The sequence below is a fragment of the Giraffa tippelskirchi genome, chromosome 4 (genome assembly GCF_054371585.1).
Source record: "Giraffa tippelskirchi isolate mGirTip1 chromosome 4, T2T-mGirTip1v1.2.pri, whole genome shotgun sequence".
In the NCBI taxonomy this organism is placed as follows: Eukaryota; Metazoa; Chordata; class Mammalia; order Artiodactyla; family Giraffidae; genus Giraffa; species Giraffa tippelskirchi.
Genome location: NC_137278.1, coordinates 10792998 through 10817255, shown reverse-complemented (window position 1 = coordinate 10817255; position 24258 = coordinate 10792998). Strand labels below are relative to the sequence as shown.

The 24258-nt window shown below is 38.9% G+C and overlaps 1 protein-coding gene across 14 annotated transcripts in view; it reads right to left on the bottom strand.

Moving 5' to 3' along the window:
* Nucleotides 1–24258, bottom strand: part of SCAI (suppressor of cancer cell invasion) — a 110316-nt gene that overhangs the window by 62651 nt on the left and 23407 nt on the right. For 3 of the 14 annotated variants that reach the window (XR_014081823.1, XM_081588625.1, XM_081588624.1), the window contains exon 3: nt 2147–2307. The exons of 10 other annotated variants lie outside the window; for them this stretch is intronic. Coding sequence is in view for 1 of the 4 variants with exons in the window: in XM_081588620.1 (XP_081444746.1) it covers nt 1085–1103; nt 1592–1624 (52 nt within the window). In the remaining 3 variants the exon portion in view is untranslated. Of the gene's footprint in view, nt 1–1084; nt 1104–1591; nt 1625–2146; nt 2308–24258 lie in introns of all 14 variants that reach the window. One more of the 14 variants, XM_081588620.1, reaches the window with a different exon arrangement.

The following is a 24258-nucleotide window of genomic DNA, read 5'->3' as shown; positions in this document are numbered from 1 at the left end:
TAAAGAAAAAAAATCTTGTATATATCAATAGACAGTAAACTAAAAAGGTTTTTTTAAAAAAATCAAATAACACAAGGCTTCCATATTTTAAAAAAATCAAATTCTTTGCTGCTGAGGGGCTCCATCAGTTCCCACTGCTTGCAACCAACCTAGAGGGTCCATGTGCCATGATGATGACAGTGATGTCATAAAAACAGAGCAACACTGCTGAGGGTTTCCATGAGAGGATCAAGTGTCAAACTGATCCGAGTCCTCTCATTTGGGCTGATCAAATCTTATTCTTCTACAGCCCTCTACCCTTGTCAAATTTCAAGTCTGGATGCAGCAATTTTTTTTTTTTTTTTTTAGCCAATTTAGAAGTCATTAGACTGACTTATGTGTCTCCATCTTCTCAAAATGTTCCTGATCAAAACTGTCAGAAACTTTTTTTCTTTGAACTCTAAATTACTCTCATATTATAGCTCAGCTGCCGTATACCAGTTATTCATCTACACTTACTAAACTGTAAGGGACTTGAAAGCAGTTGCTGTCTGAAATCTCTTTCCTCAAAGCACCTTGTGTGAGGGCTCTGAATATTGTTCCCACACAATTCCAGAAAATGAACTGATCAAAGTTGGGAAAAAGTCTGTGTGTGCCATACGGCAGGCCCTGTTCTGGGTGCTGGAGGTATTGTGTGTGTGTGTGTGTGTGTGTGTGTGTGTGTGTGTGTGTGTGTGTGTGTGTGTGTGTGTGTGTGTGTGTGTGTGTGTGTGTGTGTGTGTGTGTGTGTGTGTGTGTGTGTGTGTGTGTGTGTGTGTGTGTGTGTGTGTGTGTGTGTGTGTGTGTGTGTGTGTGTGTGTGTGTGTGTGTAAATTTAAGATACCCAAGATGACCAGAAGAAAGAAAGAAAAAGGTGACTGTTGCAGAGACTTAAGAATCTGCAAGAGCTGGAGTTGTTCATCACGTGAGCATCTAGGAATGCCAAACAGCTGGCACCCAGAGAATGAAGGTAAATATTCACTCTTCTAAGAAAAAGTTTATAATCAGATTGGTGTAGTGGTACAAGTATATTGTGAAGACAAGGAGATCCCTCAAATTCCCTAACGCTTCACCAGACTTCTGATCTAAAGATATGCAGATTAACCATCAGGAGACTGACTTCTGATACATCAGCATGTGTTCTACAAAGATGTATTTGGGTCCAGCATGGAGGCGACACAGCAGAGTGGTTAAGGACACTGGTGCTGAACTGCCTGTGCTCAAACCCTGGCTCTGTCACTAAGTACGCAAACAGAGCTGTGTGACATTAGCCGAGTTATTCAACCTCTTTATGCCCCAACTTCTCCATATGTATAATGTAGATGAAATAGGATTCGCCTCTTCAGGATTTCATGAAGATTAAATGAGAATGCATGTAAATAAAGTGTTCCAAAGAGAGCCAGGCACACATTAAATACCTTTATTGTAGGATGACCACTTAATTTACCATCTAAACTGGGACAATCTGGTGAATGAAAAGGGACGACATCAAGACTGTAAAAACTTAAGACAGCATCAGGCAAACCAGGACATATGGTCATGCCATGAGTAAGTGTTAAAAGAAACCAGAGACTGTGGCTGGAGGGAGCAGAGCTCCTTACTTCGCCTCTTTACATGGAGGTCGCCCACAGACGCAGATATCAAAGATATCTGAATTAGAGTTACCTATAGTCAACATGCACATTATTGTTCAGCTGCTAAGTCATGTCCAACTCTTTTGCAACCCCATAGGCTGTAGACCTCCATGCTCCTCTGTCCATGGGGTGTCCCAGGCAAGAATACTGGAGTGGGTTTGCCATTTCCTTCTCCTGGGGATCTTCCCACTCAGGGATCAAACCCACATCTCCTGCATTGGCAGGTGGACTCTTTACCACTGAACTACCTCCCTGCTTCACTTCTTTGCATGGAGGCTGCCCACAGGTACAGATAGCAAAGGTTAACAACTGAATTAAGAGTCACCAATGGTCAACATGCACATATGTTGAAGCTAAATGAGCATACTTAGTTTTTCGTTGTAAATGGTTTCAATGGTAATATACCAATCAATATCGGCACAACCCCTCAAGATGAATAACAAGCATCCAACAAATACTGAGGACATGGAAATGGCAACAAGCAGAAAGGTTACCTTGCTTGTTAGGTAAGGTAAGTTGTAAGGTAAGACTTGCTCCTAGCCCTCAAGAAGCTAACCACCAGTTAACTGATCCCTGCAGGTAGCTTCCTCCACTCGTCCCCAGAGGCCACCGCTATAGCAAACACACCAAGGCGGGAAGCAATCTCAGAGAAATACTGAAAAAGATGAAAAGACGACTTGAAAAATGAACACAGCAAAAGAGAGAAATAAAGTATTTCGTTATTTTACACGGAGTTGCCAAATAGTTTAAGACATTCTTCAAAGAAAAAACAAAATTCACAAAAAACTGTTTGTGGCAGATAGCTTATGTTTCGGCCTATGCAGCACCCACTTCTCTTTCTTTGCAGAATTACTGCTCTTCTATTACATGCGATCTCATCAGAAACAAAAAAAACTCAATTTGGAAGAAAACAATTCAAGAGAGAGAAAGAAGGAGAAGCAGAGAGAATGAATCAGGGAAACTAACTGTGTCTGATAATGTCTAATGTCTCAAAAAAAAAAGAGTTCTCATGTTTTAGAGACAGGTATTGAAACATTTACAGATGAAATGCTGTGATGTCTGCGATGTGCTTCAAAATATTCAGGGTCAGGGGAGTGGGTGTGGATATAGATGAAGTAAGATTGGCTATCATTGTTGAAGCTTAGTGATAAGTATACTGGGGTTAATAATTCTATTCCATTTAATTTTCTCTAGATTTAAAATTTTTCAAAAGAAAAACATTTAGTTCATACACAGTATGGCCTTAATTTTATAAAAGCACTTCTCTTCTGTATATATGCATGGAAAGATATCTGGGCTAATGTTCACCTCGTGTCAATAATTCCTGCATGGTGAGACCTGGGACAGCTTCGTTACTTTCAACCTTGAATTTTCTACATTGTTTGAACTCAAAGTAGTAATTATGCATTACTTCCCCCCAAATAATGGAGTGATAGCGCTTAAATCAAAAGCCTAAAGTCAAAAATGACAACAAATGTTAACACTGGTTAAATTTGGTGTGTGGATCAGTATTTTCTATTTGTACTTTCTGTATTATTATTTTTTTATATAAATTTATTTATTTTAGTTGGGGGCTAATTACTTTACAATATTGTAATAGTTTTTGCCATACATTGACATGAATCAGCCATGGGTTTACATGTGCTCCCCTTCCTGGAACCCCCATCCCATCCCTCTGGGTCATCCCATTGCCCCGGCCCTGAGCCCTTGTCTCATGCATCGAACATGGAATGGTGTTCTGTTTCACATATGATAATATACATGTTTCAATGCTATTCTCCCAGAACGTCCCACCCTCACCTTCTCCCTCCGAGTCCATAAAATTGTTCTATGCATCTGTGTCTCTTATTCTGTCTCGCCTATAGGGTTATCGTTACCATCTTTCAAATTCCATATATATGCATTAGTATACTGTATTGTTTTTCTTTCTGGCTTACTTCACTCTGTATAATGGGCTCCAGTTTCATCCATCTCAGTAGAACCGATTCAAATGTATTTTTTTTTAATGGCTGAGTAATATTCCATTGTGTATATGTACCACAGCTTCCTTATCCATTCGTCTGCTGATGGACATCTAGGTTGCTTCCATGTCCTGGCTATTGTAAACAGTGCTGCGATGAACATTGGGGTACATGCGTCTCTTTCAATTCTGGTTTCCTCGGTGTATATGCCCAGCAGTGGGATTGCTGGGTCTGTATTATTTTTAATGCAAATATTAATCAAGTACTTGTGAAGATTCTCTAACATAGATTTCTCAACCTTGGCACTACTCACATCTGGGGCCAAATAATTCTTTGCTGTGGGTGGCTTTCTTGCGCACTCTAGAGTGTTTAGCTGCATTCCTGGCCTGCACCCACTAGATACAGTAGCGCCACTACCACCCTTCCTGTCGTGGCAACTGCAAACACCTGTGGGCATTACCAAATGTGCTCTGGAAGGTAAAATCACCCCTAACTAAGAACCAGTGCTCTAACATACTATTTAACAGCCGAAGCATTCTCGATTCTGCAAAACACAAATTCCCCAATCCTTAGGTATATGTAGCCTGCGTATATAAAAATGATTTTCAAGATTGTATCACTTCCTCTCTTACTCTAAATACTCTTCTTGTGGTTCAGACTACCTAAAGTAGATAAACCAGTTTTGCTGCTGCACATTTAATGATTCAATAAACATTATACTACTTTTGACACTTCTTTTATTTAGTTCCAAAGCCTGAAACTAAAAGCCTCAGGCTATATATAGTACTAAAACCTTCAAGAATATGGGGAAAAAAGCATTAAAAGGTTACATAATCCAATCTTCTTAAAACTGACTTCCCAATCTTTGGTCAAACTAAACAGTCCCCAAACATGCCCCAAATGAGAGTAACTCACACAAAGATGAAAGCTTAAAGAATAATACAACTATCATCTCACTTCTTACTACTCAAATGAGATCTGCAGGCCAGAAACATTAGCATCACAGCACAGCTCACCAGAAATGTAGAACCTCAGGCTCCCTCTCAGACCTACTAAATCAGAATCTGCATTTTAAAAAGCTCCCCGAGTGATATATACACACATTAAGTCTGAGAAGCAGTGATCTAGCTTTATACAAACTTTCTCAAAGCTGAAGCTTAGAAGGCTATATTCTTGTAATACAGAGAACAAGTTTCTTATACTTAGGGAGATGAAAGAAGAACTGTATAATTACAGAACAGTCACAGGGTAAATCCTTCCCAGCAGCAGGGTCTTTTCCAATGAGTTCGTTCTTCCTATCAGGAGGTCAAAGTATTGGAGCTTCAGCATCAGGCAAAAGCAGAAGGGGGCATCGGAGAATGAGATGGTTAGATACCATCACTGACTCAATGGGCATGAATCTGAGCAAATTCTGGGAGACAGTGGAGGAGAGAAGAGCCTGGTGTGCTGCAGTTCACGGGGTCATAAAGAGTTGGATATGACTTAGCAACTGAACAACAGCAACACAGGGTAAAAGAAAAATGAATGGAATCCACCTCCATCACTCCCCTCAAAAAAAAAAAACTATCTGGATTCCTTACTACTGAGCCACCTGGGAAGCCTAATCTTATGAAACTAATCTCAAAACCTTATTTTAAAATTAAGCTGAGAAATCCAAATAGTCATCTATAATGGAAATCTTACATTAAGAAAGCAGAACTTTATCCTTGAAAAGAGTAAAGCTCATCTGAATAACATTAAGCTATAGTTCCTAAATCTGGCTGATTATCTTGGAATATTTATTTTTTAAAAAATAAAGATTTCCGGGACCTACTTTCAGATATCATGATTAAAGAGAGTTGGGATTCCTTTTTCTTAAAAAATTATTTGAGCCATTTCTGATGATTAGTTCCAATGAAAAATCACTGTCTTCTGGGGCAATGGGATGACCCAGAGGGATGGGACGGGGAGGGAGGTGGGAGGGGGGTTCACGATGGGGAACACATGTAAACCCATGGCTGATTCATGTCAATGTATGGCAAAAACCACTACAATATTGTAAAGTAATTAGCCCCCAACTAAAATATATAAATTTATTAAAAAAATAAAAAATAAAAATCACTGTCTTAAGAGGATTTTTTAAAAAGATACCATTTTCTTTCTCATTATGTTTTAAAATAATGGGTATGCATTTGGCCCATTTTAATAACCACTATATAATAAAAGAACCAAGAAGGGGACTAATGAGTTCTGGGGAAAAAAGTTTAGATGAAAGTGAGATTAGGTGATGTCAATTCACCACACCTAGAGAAAAGGTTGGTGAGCCGAAAAGAATCATTTCTGAGTGTCCAGATGTGAACTGGGAGAAGGCAATGGCAACCCACTCCAGTACTCTTGCCTGGAAAATCCCATTGACGGAGGGGCCTGGTAGGCTGCAGTCCATGGGGTCGCGAAGAGTCGGACACAACTGAGCAACTTCACTTTCACTTTTCAATTTCATGCAATGGAGACGGAAATGGCAACCCACTCCAGTACTCTTGCCTGGAGAATCCCAGGGATGGCAGAGCCTGGTGGGCTGCCGTCTATGGGGTCGCACAGAGTCGGACACGACTGAAGCGACTTAGCAGCAGCGGCAGCAGATGTGAACTCACTTCTAGAAGGACTACAACTAGCAACCTCCTTCAGCAACTCAATGTATGTAGTGGAGCTTAGAAAATTTTTCTTAATGAATTAAGGATTTTATGAAATACCTGCTAGATTTGTTACACTGTGCAAGACAAGACTGCATCAAAACCTCTAGAAAGGTCTGGAATTTAAAAGATAAAGAAGGAAGAGAAGTAGGAAAAGAGGAGGAGAAAAGGGAGGAAAAAGAGGACGAAAAGGAAGAATTTTTCCCCAAAAAAGAATTTCAATAGCAACCGAGTGGGCTATTTCATGAATCTGTCCATTTCTTTTTCTCTCTCTTGTCACTATCCTAATCTAAATCAATATCATTTATACTGCAGTCTCACAACTTCTCCCCACTTCTACTACTGAACCTCTTACTGCCTTCTTGATCAAAGAGCCAGAGTAATCTTTTTAAAGTTCCTTGAGATAAAGCCAGACCCAGAAATCATTAAGTTCAGAAGTCATTCCTGCAACAGATGCACAGGCAGGGTTCAGAAGGGTGGCAGCAGCATCTGTCTTAGTCCATTTGGACTCCTATAAGAAAATATTCTACTGGATGGCTTATAAACAGCAGACATTTATTTCTCATGGGGCTGGAGGCTGGAAGTCTGAGACAAGGGTGCCAGCATGGTCGGGTGAGGACTCTCTCCCGGGTGCACACTTCTTGTGGTATCCTCACACATGGAAAGGGGCTAAGGGATCTCTCTGTTGCCCCTTTTACAAGGCACTAACCAGTGAGGTTCCACTCTCATGACATAGGCACCTCCCAAAGGTACCACCTACTAACACCACCTTTGGGAGTTAGGATTTGAATGTATGTATTTTAGGGGAACACACTCAGATTGTTACAGTATCACTAAGCATACAGCTCTCTTCAGGTGGTATGACTTTGGCAGTAATTCCAGGCCTTTTGACAAAGTCTCTTGTTCCTGCCTGTTTTCTGGACCAGATTCTCCAGTCTTTTCATCAAGTGCTATGAAGTACTTGACAATCTTCCAATAAATTCCTTTTCTGCATTAACTGGCTGAAATTAGGACCTGTAATTCTCAACCAAGAAACCTTTTTGGAACAATGCCGTGCCTTGTTCCTTTATAAAATGACCTGTCACTAAGTTTAGCCTTCCAAAAATGGGCATAAGTAAAAAGCTGACATTCTAAATACCATGCATGTCACTAATCTCCTGAAAACAGCTTTCAAAATGAACAATTCCCATTTTATTACTTGATTAAACACCTACTCTTAGCTTGCATCTGGTCAGCTAACTATCGCTGAAGAAACAGACAATCAAGCTGACTGGTCTCATTTTCAATTTATGACCTCAAACCGGGCACTCCACTAGATCTCCCGAGTCCATTCACCATTTACTTCTCTACAGCATTATGCCACAACCTCTCCTTGCTCCTCAACATCCAACAGCACATCCCCATCCTCACTTTGCAGCTGATGGCAACTGTTCTATATTTCACTGAAAAAAGAAGCAATCAGCAAAGTATGGTTCCACAGACATCCAACCACATCTGCACCAACCTGCTTGCACCTGTAACCATACACACTTCTCAGTCTCCCTTCTATTACTTTGACTGAACTACACTCATCTCTATTTATGCGTTAGCTCCCATATCCCCTATTATTATTTAAGGACATCAGCCTAGCTGTTCTCTTTCTGCAGCATCACCAATCATCTCTTCTATACTGCAAAACTGTTATCATTATCTCCCAACTTAAAAATTCTCAGCCAAAACAATCTAAAGAGAGAAGAACAAATTTGGAGCATCAGGCACTCTAGTTTCAAACTACATTAAAAATCTATAGTAATTAAAACAGTATGGAATTTGGCATAAAAACAGACACATATGTAAAAAGGACAGCCCAGAAATAAACCCACACACATATGGCATATATATACACACACAAACACACACACACACACACACACACACACACACATATATGACAAAGCAGCCAAGAATGAACAATGGGAAAAGTCTCTTTAACATATGGTGTTGAGAAAATTGAACAGCCATATGCAAAAGAATGAAACTTGACCACTATTTTACACCATACACAAAAATCAACTCAAAATGGATTAGACTTGAACATAAGACCTGAAACCATAAAATTCCTAGAAGAAAACATAGGCGGTAACTCCTTAACATAGGTCTTGTTGATGATTATTTGAATCTGACATGAAAAACAAAAGCAACAAAAACAAAATTAAACAAGTGGGACTATATCAAACTAAAAAGCTTCTGCTCAGCAAAGGAAACCATCAAGAAAATGAAAAGGCAAATGGGAGAAAATATTTCCAAACCATATACCTGTTAAGGGGCTAATCTCCAAAATATAGAGAGGACTCATACAACTCAATAGCAAAAAAAAAAGTGATTATAAATGAGCAGAAAATTTGAACAGACTTTTTTCCAAAGAAGACCAGGGCTACCAAGTATACGAAAAAATGCCTTCATCAAGGAAATACAAATCAAAACCACAATGAAGTATCACTTATCATCTGTTAGAATGACTATCAAAAAGACAAGAAATACAAGTACTGATGAAGATATGGAGAAATGGGGACCCTTGTGTACTGTTGGTGGGAATGTAAATAGGTGCAGCGACTATGAAAAACAGTACAGATGTTTCCCAAAAATTAAAAAATAGAACTACCATATTATCTAGCAATTCCTTATCTGAGTATTCATCCAAAAGAAATAAAAATACCAACTCAAAAAGATATATGCAACCCTATGTTCACTGCAGCATTATTTACAATAGTCTAGATAGGAAAGCAACCTAAGCATCTATCAATGGATGGATGGATAAAGAAACTGTGGTGTATAAATACACACAACTGATCATTATTCAGCTATTAAAAAAAGAAAAAATTTTGCCATTGGTGACAATTTGAATGGACATTGAAAGCATTATGCTAAGTGAAATAAGTTAACCAAAGAGACAGCCCAATGCAGAACAATTCCAAAAGGCCACTTTAGCTGCAGAGCTCCCTGTGGAGTCAGCCAAGATGTGGTTTAGGACTACATCACAGTTCAACTTCTCTACTTGCCAAATCCTAACTCTTTCCCATCTCTTCCACAGGTGCTGAACATCTGGACATTCCTTAACATCCCATAGATTACACTCTGTCTCAAATTCTGCTTCCAGGAGACCCCAACCTGTGACAGTTAAAAGAAAAAACAGATGCTTGCTGCTGAAACTAAAAAAAAACACAGGTCAACAAACCACATCCTTATGAAGTAGAAATGAACATCCTTGTAATAGGCCTATATTATGCATTCTCTCCTCGTACAGAAAAGGCTGCATAATAACAGACTCCTCTATTTTCAACAGAGCTTAAGGTCAACCGTAAAAACTACTGTTCTGGGTATCCAGTTGTAGCCATGTAACCAAGTTATGGCCAATCGGATTTGAGCTGAAGTAATGTGTATAACTTCCAGAACTTGTCCTTAGAAGAAGTAATGTGCCCTCTACCTCCGATCTTTCTCCTTTTTGTGAATGGGAATATGGACAAAATGTTCAGCATCTTGGACCATGCAGATGCAGGCAATAACCCAGTGATGCTAGAGCAATAAAGCAAAAGGAGCCTGGAACCCTGTGGAGTTACCACACTAGCCCTGGACTATTTAAACTGGATTATTATATAAGAAAGAATTCTCCATCTTGTTTAAACTGCTATAACTTGGGTGATAGCTCAATTGCTTTCATTCCTCTATTTACATCTCCCCCAACAGGGGGTGCTCTCATTCCCAACAGCCAGCACCTGCAGGTCTTGTAGGAGGGCTACTATCAGGTTGCCAGCACGTTTATCTGCCTCTCCCCATCAGGAGGGCTCCTTCAGCAATGACGGATGGGGAGGGAAGTATAAAGTCTCTGCTTTCTTACTTTGCCCCGGATAGTGGCAGCACTTAGGTATAAGCTCCAGAACTCCCTCGAAAGACTGAGCCAAAGTTGTCCTCCTTGGGGCTTTGCTTTACACTTACTTAGCCTCAGCTTCCTTTTCCTCACTCTCTACCAGGTTTCCCTGAAACTATTTCTAGGGAAGTCACTGTCCCATGAAACCTCATCTAAAGTTCTGCTTCTGGGGAATCCTATCTGAGGCAGTAGTCATTGAATATTATCAATGAGTACCATCTCAATTCTCTAGGATGACAACTGTACACCATTCCAAACCTTTTTCTTTGCATGATCAAATATATGGTGATTCTCTTAAATGAAAATGGAATTATACGATACAAACTATTCACCTTGTCTTTTTCACTTAAAATATTTCATGGATCATATTCCATGACAGTAAAATTTATATACACTTCAAAAATTTTAAAGATGCATGGGTTGCCTATAAAGTATAAATCAGTATCCAGGAAAAAAAAATATTTTGGGGGGACAGAAGTAAAGAAGGAATTTTTAAAGGAGTGGGTGAGAATTCTTTGGTTTATCTCTGTAATTCTGCTCCTCAATAAGAAGAAAAACTACTAACTTTTAGGAACAGTGAAAAGAAGCAATGCAAAATTTGCTAAAAATACATAAATTTAATTTTCTTTATTCTACTTTTAATACATGAATATTTAATATACCTAGATATATATAAAATTCATATTAAAGATCAGGATGTTATTCCTTCGAGTCTTGTGACTTAAGAAGGAGGCAGGAAGAAGAGAAAGAACTGTGTGAATTGTATGTGTATTGTTAGTCTACTCTAACTCCTATTTGAAGTTTGGTGCCTCCAAGGAACAGTCTTTTCCTATTGGCAAAAAATATGCTGGATATTTCAGAAGGATATGTTGCTTAAAATATACCTACGTTTCAAGGAAGAAGAGATTACAGATGCTTCATAAACCTTCAAGTATTAAATAACAGTCAACAGCAATAGAAATTTCAATATTTTAATATCAACATTTAAGAATATAAACATACTTAGAACATAACTGAAAATATAACAATAAAAATGATCTCTTATTGGATGTTAAACCTGGATTAAAAGAGACTTACTAAAGCACCGTTAACATTTATTTACTATGAAATAATTATACTAGTGCACAAAATCAAACATAAGCCTTCAAAGATGAACTCTTTTCAATGACAAGATTGTTTTAAAATCATCTGGCACTGTTGAATGTTATAACCAAAAAAATCTGGTGGGCCAATAACCCAAAATGCTGTAACTGAAAAAGAGGCATGGTGGTGAGATGCTGGTAAATTAAGAAATGGAGGATGGGGGAGGGACACACTGGGAGTTTGAGATCAGCAGATACAAGCTATTTAATATATTATATATATATGTATGTGTGTGTATGTATCTGAATCACTTTGTGGTACCCGAGAAATTAACACAACATTGTCAATGAACTATATACTTCAACAGATTTTTAAAAAAGAAAGAAATGGAGGAGGTCAGATGTGGGAAAGAACTTCTTTGGTGGTGTTTTTCCTATTTCTTACTGCAAAGGAAACCTCCAATCTAGTTATTAAACTTTCAGTCTATCTGAGGTAATAGCTATTATGCCAAAAGCAATTACAGAGGCTAGAACTGAAGCTTTGAGGGTTTTGTTGTTGCTGTTTTAGCTGAAGTAAGATAATTCCTGGGTTTGTGTACATGTGCTCTTATCCCTTAATCAGTAAACACATTTACAATTTCAAAATTCTCACTACTTTTTCCCATTTCTCTATTGGAAAAATCACAGATTAAGAAAAACCATTACCATGGATAAATGTGCTCAATATTACTTTTGATGTGAACATTTTTAGACAATTTTTAAAAAGCAGATCGAGTAAATGAACATGGGAAGATTACACGCATCTTAGTAAGGGGTGTTAAATTTATATTAATCACTGGAAAAAAATCAATGATTTTTTGTTTACGAGTAACTGTCTCATCGGAACAGTATCTGTAGTTTAAAACCCGTCTCTAATGACCTTTGTGAAGCTCTATAAAAACCACCGGGCTTCCCTAGTGGCTCAGATGGTAAAGAATCCAACTGCAATGCAGGAGACCTGGGGTGGGAAGATCTCCTGGAGGAGAGCATGGCAACCCCCTCCAGTCTTCTTGCCTGGAGAATCCCCACGGAGAGAGGAGACTGGTGGGCTACAGTCCACAGGGTCACAGAGAGTCAGACATGACTGAGTGACTAAGCACAGCATAAAAACCAGCAGTAAAGCCCTTGACTGCTTGGTGGTAACTGTCAAATATTCTAATATGAGAGTTTTTTTGTTTTTGTTTTACTGTGGATATACGTAACATAAAACTTACCATTTTAACCATTCCTCAGTTATATGGTCCAGTGGCGTGGCATGAAGGTCATTCACACTGTTGTGAAACCATCACCACCATGCACGTCCTAAACTTCTCCATTTTGGGAACCAAAACTCTGTATCCACTGAACAACTTTCTATTCCTCCTCCCCCAGCCCCTGGCAACCACCATTCTACTTTCTGTCTCTATGTATCTGACTAATCTAAGTACCTCATATAAGTGGAATCATACAATATTTATCCTTTTGTGTCTGGCTTATTTCACTTAGCATGATGTCTTCAAGGTTCATTTATGTTGCAGCACGCGTCAGAATTCAATCCCTATGACACTGAGTAACACTCCACTACACGTGTACAACACATTCTGTTTATCCATTCACTCGTGCATGGACATTTGTGTGGTTACCACCTTTTGACTATTGTGAATAATGTGGCTATGAACACTGAGGTACATATCTGTTCAAGGCCCTGCTTTTATCCTTTGGGAATATACGGAAGTGGAATTATTAGATCACGTAGTAATTCTATGTCTAAATCTTTGGGGAACCACCACACAATGTAAGATTTTAAAGCACAATTATTAGTGTATTCTACAGACCTATGAGAAGTAGTTCTTTATTTTCTGTGTTGACTGCTCACACTGCCTATATTTAACCTCAAAATTTCAACTTGTAACACACTTGTCAGAAGTGGCCCAGGATTTCACATCTGAAAAGGGGAAAAAACAGTAATAATAGCAGCTATCACCTGTTGACAGATTGTGAGCTAAGAGCTTTACGTATAAGGATGAACACACAGTACTAGCCAGACAAGAAATTACAGTATGATCTTTGCCTAAATGTATTTCTCAGAAGGTTAACAGTCATTGTAATACAGGTTTGGGGGAGTCAAGTCGGTCAAACAGTTTAGATTGTCTCCTGAGGATTTTTCAGACTTTAATACATCCTGTGACTTTCTAAGAGTGGATACATTGAGCTGATGTTCAAGTGTTTTGCCTTTTGTTGAAGATCACACTGCAGAAAGGCTCTGATGTAGGGCAAGGCTCTCCATGGCAGCACTCTAAGCACTCAGTCCTGATCACTCTGTGACGGGGGAGGCTGTCCTGTACGTTGCAGCAGGCCAGCAGCATCCCTCTCTTCTACACACTAGGTGCCAGGAGCACATCCCCACCTTAGGATGATCAGCAACGTCTCCTGGATCTCCCTGGTGGTGCAGTGGATAGGAATCTGCCTGCCAAGGTAGGGCACATGGGTTCGATCCCTGGTCCAGGGAGATTCCACATGCCTCAGGGCAACTAAGCCCATGGGTCACAACTACTGAAGCCCGTGCACCCTCAAGCTAATGCTCTGCAACAAGAGAAGCCACTGCAATGAGAAGCCCGTGAGCTGCAACTAGAGAGTAACCCCCACTCGCCACAACTAGAGAAAGACCATGCACAGCAATTAAGACCTGGTGCAACCAAAAATAAAAAAAAATGCCCCCAGACATGGCCAAATGTAAAATCGTCCTGGGTTGAGGGCCACTGGTCTGTTATAATGTCAGTAAATTTACCGTCTGTTTCCCCATTAAATAGAGGTCATCAGACAGGAATGTCCTCTTTCCCTCCTGCCTCACACCTACCTGTGTCCTCCTTTCTTCCTCTTCTGCCAAAGAATAGCTGTTCCTCTCAGCCTCCACCTGTGCACTGGATTCCGTTCCTACCTGCCTCACACCACCGCCTGCCCAGCATTTACCCTCTGGGCAGTATGTTTAACTTCTCCCTCAGACTCCAAACATGCTCACTTTTATCTTTCCTAAACCAAACAAACAAACCCAAACCCTTTCTCCTCCCCCTCAAGTTCTCTCCATCCTCTAGGCAACCAAATTTTCGTAAGGTTCCATTTTATACTCATGGCCTCCACTTTTACTTTTCCACTTTCACCACTTTTATACGTTTACTTCTCTACCCAAGAAAATTTGGGTCTACAGCTGTTTTTCTATTCTCTCAAAGATTCCACCTGCCCAGTTCAGTGGTCTCCTCAGGGTCCTTCCCTTATCTCACATCACAGGGTGTTTAAAATGTTTTTGAATGAACTTCTGAAGAAAATATTTGACCTGGTGAGCAATTTCACCATGATGTTATTCTCCTGGTTCTCTTTTTCACCGTAGTGATGGCTTTCTCTGTTTCTTCTGCATCCCTAAATACAGGTACCTTTGGGGATGGTTTTTCATTACTACTCTTCTAAATGATCTCCATGACTCCAAATACCCCTAGGAATTCCCTGTTCATCTCTGAGCCCACATTAAATCCTGAGCTCTAAATTAAGATTTTTTAACAGCAAGGTGGCCGCTATATATTCAAAATTATAATTTTGAATAAAAGGAACAAAAAGTAGTATTACCATAAACAGTAACTGCCACCAAGATAAGACTTCTACACATACGCACTGAAGAAAGTGCTTTATAAATACTATTAACTCATTTAATTTACTCCTCTACAATCCTATGAAGTTGGCTTACTATTCCAACATTATAAACGAGGTTACAATCTCAAAGAAGTAACCTCCTCACATAGCTAGTATATTTTAAGTATAGCATTGGAACTAGATTTTACTTCAAAGTCAGATTTTTTTTAATCAAGTGTATTGTTTCATATTAGGCAATGGCAACCCACTCCAGTACTCTTGCCTGGAAAATCCCATGGACAGAGGAGCCTAGTAGGCTGCAGTCCATGGGGTCGCAAAGAGTCGGACAGGACTGAGCGACTTCACTTTCACTTTTCACTTTCACGCATTGGAGAAGGAAATGGCAACCCACTCCAGTGTTCTTGCCTGGAGAATCCCAGGGACGGCGGAGCCTGGTGGGCTGCTGTCTATGGGGTCGCACAGAGTCGGACACGACTGAAGTGACTTAGCAGCAGCATTGTTTCATATTATCTTTTAAATCTCTCCTCAAAATTCAATTCTCTTTGCTCCTCTTGATTTTCACAAACTTACAGGATAATTTAAAATCAGTGCTGGAAATTGTATACACTTGGACCTCTGGATCAGAGAAAATAGCTATTTTTCTAAGAATCCTAGGGCTGAAAGAAAGTCTGCATTAAGTAGTTCATCCCCAGGCCTGTAGGCAGAACTGTATCTAGACCATTCCAGACAGATGGGTATCTTCTATTTTTAATGACATCTAGGAAAGGAGATTCTCGCCTACCAAATTTAGGTTGTGAGTCAAAGGAAGGAAGTGGATCTAATTTTATGCTCCATATAGCTACACCTTCACATACAATTGGCAATATGCATCCTAACAGGATATTAGAACAAGTAGAAAGGCACACAAAAATCTACAATCAAAAACTAAGGACAGTCACTAGAAAGGGCTTCGGCTAGATGTCAAGTTGACAAGGGACCAAAATCATTCTAGTCCAAAGTACAAAAGAACTGACATCATAGTCTTCCTATTATGTTAAAACCCATCTGGCAGAGTAAAAAGAAAAATGACAAAGGAGTTTCCAGCAGGCAGTGTACCCATTACATGACTGTAACTAATTACAAACAGTTAAGTCCAAATCTTAATGAAGCACAGTCATGAATGCACCTTAACTTTTTAAGGCTTCCAGTTTTACCCTTGCCATCACTTCCTCGAGGCTCCAGGCTTGAGGATCCAAACATTTCACAATCCCCCCACCAAAGATTTTCTAATTCTGCATATTACAGAAGAAAGTTAAAGTTACTTTAGGATAATTATCTCAAAGATACTGACCAGAGCCAACACAAAAGTTTAATTGGCCCTGAAGTCAAATACTTTCCCAAATTAACCATTTGGACACGCATCTTCACAAAATTAGGAGAGTTTTGGCATTACTTCAAATAACATAACCCCATGGGTCAAACAGTACTGTAAAATTAAGTTCATTTTTTTTAATGATTAAAGGAAACAAAGTGGATAATCACAAGAGTATAAATTTTGAATTTCATTATCATATTAAAATCTAGTACAGACTTGGAGAAGGAAATGGCAACCCACTCCAGTACTCTTGCCTGGAGAATCCCAGGGACGGCAGAGCCTGGTGGGCTGCTGTCTATGGGGTCGCACAGAGTCGGACACGACTGAAGCGACTTGGCAGCAGCAGCAGTAGTACAGACTAGCAATAAATGAAAGTTGATAAAGCTTGGGAAATGTCTGTATAAAATTACAATAGCAGAGTTGGTATAATTCCAAAAACCCAGGTCACTCCTCAACCATTTTTTAAAAAAAATACTCATCAGAAATAGCAAATGTCCAAGATAAAAATAGTGACCTGATGCAATCAGGCAAGTCACCAGATATCTTTTTGAAAATAATTTAAGTTGCTTCCCAGAAGACAGCATCTATTTCTACCTATGCATTAATGAGGTAGGACATTTGTGACCAAAACAGTTCTTTCTCTCATTTGTTTACTGAATGATTTGACAATGAAAGAATTAAAAATACAAGGTTTCATCTTGTCACATAAAACACTGTCATCATTGTTTTAACCCACGCAAAAACCTCTTACGAGCACAAAATATGTATTTTAAACTCCGAACTGTCTTCAATTTAGATCAAAATTGCCTATCCCCCAAAAGTCTAAACTAAACAGCAAAAATGCTACCTTATGTTTTACCAGACAGCAGCAACTCTATAATGCCAAGTTTTATTTGGGGTCTGCTGGAGGCTCAAGCAATTTTTTTCTCAGCTGCTTCTCAGTCATCACCTGATCTGGAAGTGGTAAGTGGTTAATGGCTTTATGATTCCAATTCATATTTTATCATGAGCAATCTCTTATTAGTAATTATAGTAAGCTATTTATAACACTTGGGGTATTTTTAATAACAGCTTATGTGAGATATAATCCACTATGCCATATAGCGTAACTCTTTAAACTAGCCAACTCATTGGTTTTTAATTTTCACAAAAATTCTACATCAACCATCACTACTTAATTCCAGAATATTTTCAACACCTCCTAAAGAAATCTCACACCTGTTACTCATCACTCTTCACTCTTCCTTACTCCTAACCCTGGCAACCATGAATTTACTTTTTCTCTAATGATTTGCCTCTACAGGGCATTTTATACAAATGGAATCACACAAGGTAGACTTTAATGATTGGCTTCTTTAACATAATGTTTTGAAGATTCATCAATACTGTAGTATGCGCCAATACTTCATCTTTTTTATGATTGGATAATATTCCATTGTATAGAAATACCATATCTTATTTAACTATTCATCTGTTGATGAACATTCGGGTTGTTTCCACTTTTTGACTACTATGAACATGCTGCTTTGAAAATCTGTGTACAAGTCTTTCTGTGAACATAAGTTTTCATTTTTCTTGAGTATATACCTAGAAGTGGAGTTGCTGGGTCACATGGTAACTCTATGTTCTTAACTTTTTGAGGAACTGCCAAATTGTGCCAAAGCAGCTACATCACTTTACAATCCCACCAGGCCTGTAGTGTGGGTACAAATTCTTCCTATCTTCACCAACCTTTGTAAGTGTCTTTCTTTTTTATTATAGCCATTGTAGTAGTATGAAGTGGTATCTCACCGTTCTGATTCAAAGTTCCCTAGTGATTAATGATGCTGAATATCTTTGCATGTGCTTGTTGGCCATATACGTGTCTTCTTTGGGGAAATGACTCAAATCCTTTGTTCACTTGTGAACTGGATTATTTGTCTTTTTATTGCTTGCTGCTGCTGCTGCTAAGTCGCTTCAGTCATGTCAGACTCTGTGCGACCCCACAGACGGCAGCCCACCAGGCTCCGCCATCCCTAGGATTCTCCAGGCAAGAACACTGGAGTGGGTTGCCATTTCCTTCTCCAGTACGTGAAAGGGAAAAGTGGAAGTGAAGTCGCTTAGTCGTGTCCGACTCTTAGCGACCCCATGGACTGTAGCCCATCAGGCTCCTCTGTCCATGGGATTTTCCAGGCAAGAGTACTGGAGTGGGGTGCCACTGCCTTCTCCGTTTTATTGCTTAGTTGTAAGAATTTTTTAATATTCTGGATATGTTCCTTATCAGATGTATGCTTTGCAAAATAATTCCCCCATTCTGTGGGTTGTCTTCTCAGTTTCTTGAAGGTGTCTTTGAAGCAAAAAAAAATTTTTAAATTTTCACACAGTACTAATTTATCTATTTTTTCTTTTGCCACTTGCACTTCTGGTGTTAGATACAAGAAACCACTGCCTAATCCAAAGTCACAAAGATTTACTTCTACATCTTCTTGATAGATATGATACCATTTCACCACCAATTTCTCCTCACACCCCTACCGAAATCAGAGAGGTACAGGTTTCATTTCTGGGCTTTCAATTCTATTCCATTGATCTATATGTCTGTCTTTATGCCAGGACCACACTGCTTTGATTACTGTAGCTTTGCAGTAAGTTTTGAACACTTAGGTTTTTAAGGAATACATGAAGAGTATGTTTAGACTCAGAAACTCCAATTACAGGAAGACTTCTTTTTTTCAGATTTCAAACTTACTCTCAGCAAATTTCAAAAGAAATCAGCATGTTCAGCTACTTACATAACACATTTTCAGAGGTATGTGTTCAGCATACTCAGTTTCATATACAAAACTTTACTTCTTTTTCATTTGATTTCATGCAAGCACTAGAATCCTAGTTGCCCTGCTGTACAGGCTATAATACACCTGCAACCTGAGTTTAAAACAAAACTTTTTTATAAAAAGAAATTTTTCTCAAATTAAGTGAATTTTTGGGGGCTCTCTCCAAAAATTTCTTTGATGATGTTATGAGTTGAATATATTTCTTAAATTATTAATATCAATATTCTATGACCCAGAAGTGAACCAGACTGATTTTACGTCTTGCTGTAGGGAAGATTTCAACGTACAACAGTCACAAAGACTGCATATAACTGAAGTTACAGGACCATCTATACTCCTTTTAGCATACATATAACATGAGTCTAAAATCTGTGAACCTCAAGTTCAGTTCAGTTCAGTTCAGTCGCTCAGTCGTGTTCGACTCTTTGCGACCCCATGAATTGCAGCACGCCAGGCCTTCCTGTCCATCACCAACTTCTGGAGCTTACCCAAACCCATGTCCATCAAGTCGGTGATGCCATCCAACCATCTCATCCTCTGTCATCCCCTTCTCCTCCTGCCTCCAATCCTACCAAGCATTAGGGTCTTTTCCAATGAGTCAACTCTTCGCATGAGGTGGCCAAAGTATTGGAGTTTCAGCTTCAACATCAGTCCTTCCAATGAACACCCAGGATTGATCTCCTTTAGGATGGATTGATTGGATCTCCTTGCAGTCCAAGGGACTCTCAAGAGTCTTCTCCAACACCACAGTTCAAAAGCATCAATTCTGCGGCACTCAGCTTTCTTCACCGTCCAACTCTCACATCCATACATGACCACTGGAAAAACCATAGCCTTGACTAGACGGACTTTTGTTGGCAAAGTAATGTCTCTGCTTTTAAATATGCTATCTAGGTTGGCCATAACCTTCCTTCCAAGGAGTAAGTGTCTTTTAATTTTATGGCTGCAATCACCATCAGCAGCGATTCTGGAGCCCAAAAAAATAAAGTCTGCCACTGTTTCCACTGTTTCCCCATCTATTTCCCATGAAGTGATGGGACCAGATGCCATGATCTTAGTTTTCTGAACGTTGAGCTTTAAGCCAACTTTTTCACTCTCCTCTTTCACTTTCATCAAGAGGCTCTTTAGTTCTTCTTCACTTTCTGCCATAAGGGTGGTGTCATCCGCATATCTGAGGTTATTGATATTTCTCCCGGCAATCTTGATTCCAGCTTGTGTTTCTTCCAGCCCAGTGTTTCTCATGATGTACTCTGCATATAAGTTAAATAACAGAGTGACAATATACAGCCTTGACGTACTCCTTTTCCTATTTGGAACCAGTCTGTTGTTCCATGTCCATGAACCTCAAGGGGCACACATAATTTAAGAGAGAAGAGTGTGTCACCAGGGGAGAAGAAGCCTAGAAAGCTTAAATAATTTCATAATAACTTACTCTCAATTCTAAGAACTTAAAACTACTCTTATTTAAAGTATCCACACTGTTGCTATTTCCTAAACAATAATGACCTTCAAAGGGGCTTGACAGTTTTACTTTTGCTGGCAGTGACTAAAAGCAACACACCAACTTTGAGAAGCCATCTGGTGGTGAGAAAACCAAGCCATCACCTCACATATAAAATTTCAAATAACTCACTAACACAACAGTAATTAAGGAAAAGCTCTATTTCCCCAAGTGCTAAAAATGCTCCTATTCCCTTCATAACACTGGGTGAACTACGTGGATCTCAACAGACCTGCCTTGTTTCTCCTCCCCACAAAGTAAAGCAATCCCAATAGATGTTCCTTCAAAGTCTTTTAGGCTCAATCATTCTGTATAGTAGTATATCTGAATGTGTACAGTGGAAATGGGAAATGTTGTATTTTAGAAGTAGAACCACAGATAAATACTTTGGTATAACTGCCTATTTATGTTTCCTGTATTTCCATTTTTGGCACAAAAAAGAAAATTGCTTCAACTACTTACTCTATTTTATCCCCAGGAACTTAAAACCCCTCACTTACTGCATTTCCAAATCTTAATCTCCAAAAATTAAATAACTCAAAGGAAAAAGACATAAATAAGTTAATATTTATTCAATATGATCTTAGAAAACTTTGATTTAAAATTTTTCAACAGTTTAAATTACTTAAGTGTAAGTAACTCTGGTTTTCTATTCAACATAGAAGACAATGAAAAATACAAGAATTGGAAGATTCATTTCCAATGGCCTAGCCATCCAGTGAAATTTTTTTTAGCACGATAAGCTTTATTTCCTGCCTGACATCCTCAGGGATCTAGTTTGACAGCTCTTCTGCGCAATTTCTACTACAATACTTTTCTGGCCTCTCTTGGCGCATGTAAACTGCTGTTAGGTAATATTTCTTTTGGCAACAGACTACATTCTTTATAGAAATAGACCTTCAGCTGAACCCTTTCCACTTCAAACTCAAATTCTTCCCTAACAGGTGAATCTTAAACTAGATCTACTATAAAAGGATGGAAACATTTTTAAGGTATTGAAATGTTAGACAGTCACTAAATCTCCCTGATGATAGAATTCAAGTTACAATCTCTCTTGAACAGAAATAAAAAATGGTTCTGGTAAATCATATTCTGAACTAGAGTTATTTTTCTTTCTTTCAATTGCCCTAGAATCATACATATATGTCTATTCTAAGTTTTAGGAAATAAAATAAAATTGAGTGAAATCTAGAAAAAAATAACTAAAATAATATAAACAGTACTTCCAAAATTTAAAAACTATACTTTCAACTCATTATACCTACCTTTTTATTCAATATATAGTCTATAAACAACATTACCCACAGAAAAAGAGGTAAAATGTATATTTTACAGACTGACAGAGCCCAAATGAAGTACTGAAACAACCACTTAAATAAAGTCCTCTCTATTTAAAATCCAATAAACCCCAAATATGTTTTAACTTGGGCTTCCCAGGTGGCGTTAGCAGTAAATAATCTGCCTGTCAAGGCAGGACATGTAAGAGACGTGGGTTTGGTCCTTGGGTCAGGAAGATCCCCTGGAAAAGGGGATGGCAACCCACTCCAGTATTCTTGCCTGGAAAGTCCCATGGACAGAGGAGCCATAGGGTCTCAAAGAGTCAGACACAACTGAAGAGACTTAGAGCACACACACACACTTTAATTTAATTCAAACATTTATTTGGTCCAAAGCTTCAGATGTTACTAAGTTTTACCAGAGGTAGAACCAGCTTGCTAGTTTACTATCTACTGGCTGCTGCTGCTGCTGCTAAGTCGCTTCAGTCGTGTCTGACTCTTACCGACCCCATGGACTGTAGCCTACCAGGCTCCTCCATCCATGGGATTTTCCAGGCAAGAGTACTGGAGTGGGCTGCCATTGCCTTCTCCGACTATCTACTGGAGAGCGTAAGAAAAGTTGCCAAATTTAAAAGTATATATTAAGATGATATGACATCGTTTGAAAAAGCACAGTATTGGAAGATTTATTCATTTTTAGATGTATGATCTTGAAAGGATCATTTGTTTTCCTAGAAAAACAGCTGACCAAAACTGAAACAAAAATTAAAAATCTCAGTTAAAAAGATATAAAATCTCAACAGTCCTATATCTATTAAAAACACAGATTTGTAATTAAACAGTTTCCCAAATAAAATCACCACATAGTTTCACCAGAGAATTTGTCTAACCATATATGGAAGAAAAAGCACCAATAGTAAACAAAGTTTTCTAGAGAAAAAGAAGGAATGTTTCCCTACCCATTTCATAAACCAGGACAGCCCTGATGTTAAAATCTAAGGACGGGTAGTATATGAACGTAGACACAGATGCAAAAGTCCTAAAAATATACTGATAAATTGAACACAGAAATATATTAAAAGGATTATACATCATGAGGAAGAGGAGTTTATTCCAGAAATGTGAGATTGATTTAACATTGGGGAAAAAAAAAATCAATGTAATTCAACACACATTAACAGGGGAAAAAAAGAGAGAAAAAAATCATACAATCATCTCAACAGACATAGAAAAAGAATTTGACAAAATTTAACACCCACTGAGGATTTAAAAAAGATTTCAAATACTGGCCAAGATGTAGTAACAGGGACCAGATTTACCCTCCTACATTAAACAACCAAAAGAAAGCAGACAAAATAGATAAATAATGGTTTTTCAAGACACTGTGCATCAAGCAACAACAACAAAAAGAAACCCAGTGACCTCTGAGGACAAAAAAAGTGAGTCCTATAATTGCCCCCAAATCACTGCCTTCAGAGCATTTCCAGGGTGTGGTGCAGGGAAGGGGAACCCAGGCAGAGCCCAAAGGATAACATCAGGGGAAAAGACAGCTGAGAGTCCAGGGAGATCAAAGCAGCTAGAGTTCACAGGGCAGGATATCGTACAGGGGTGAAAGTGCTGGAGATCTTCGGGGAGTTCCTCTCCAATATTCCACTGAACACACATCAGCCCATGAATGGAAGAAAACCACCAAGGAGAGAGGAAAGAATCATCAGAGAGCAGTAGAGGGAACAATGCCTGGAGCTTACACAGGGCCAACAATGGTGTCTGTTCCCACCAGCAAGACTTGGAAAACCTTGTAATTCCCAGGTGGAGTACTCACAAGACCCAAATGGGTCAAGATAATTCCAAATAATTTAACTGCGTCTCTGGGGAAAACCTTCAGAAGTTTTTAAGGAAAAAAAGAAAAAAGCAACAGAACAAAATTTCAAATCCTCCACAATGTCTGGTACCCAGTCAAAGATTATCAGGCATTTCCAAAGAAGCAGGAAAATACGACCATCATTGATGAGAAAATTCAACCCATCAAAACCAACCCAGAACTGACAGCAAAACAGTTTTCATAACTCTAGAGGTATCCAAACTTTTCCTATAAAGGGCTTGATAGTGAATATTTTAGGCGTTGTGAGTCATACACTCTCTGCTACAACTCAACTCTGCAGTTGGACAAAAGTCTTGAACAGGCTTGTTACATAACAAACAGGATACACAAACAACCAATAAACATATATAAAGGTACCTGACTTCATCAATCATCAGAGGAATGCAAATTACTTAATATCATATGTACCCCAGTAGCAAATACCATCCTCTAATAAAAGGAAACAAGGCTCCTTGGAGAAATGTCTGATTCTACAACTGAGCCAAGAAATAAACAAGATGGGC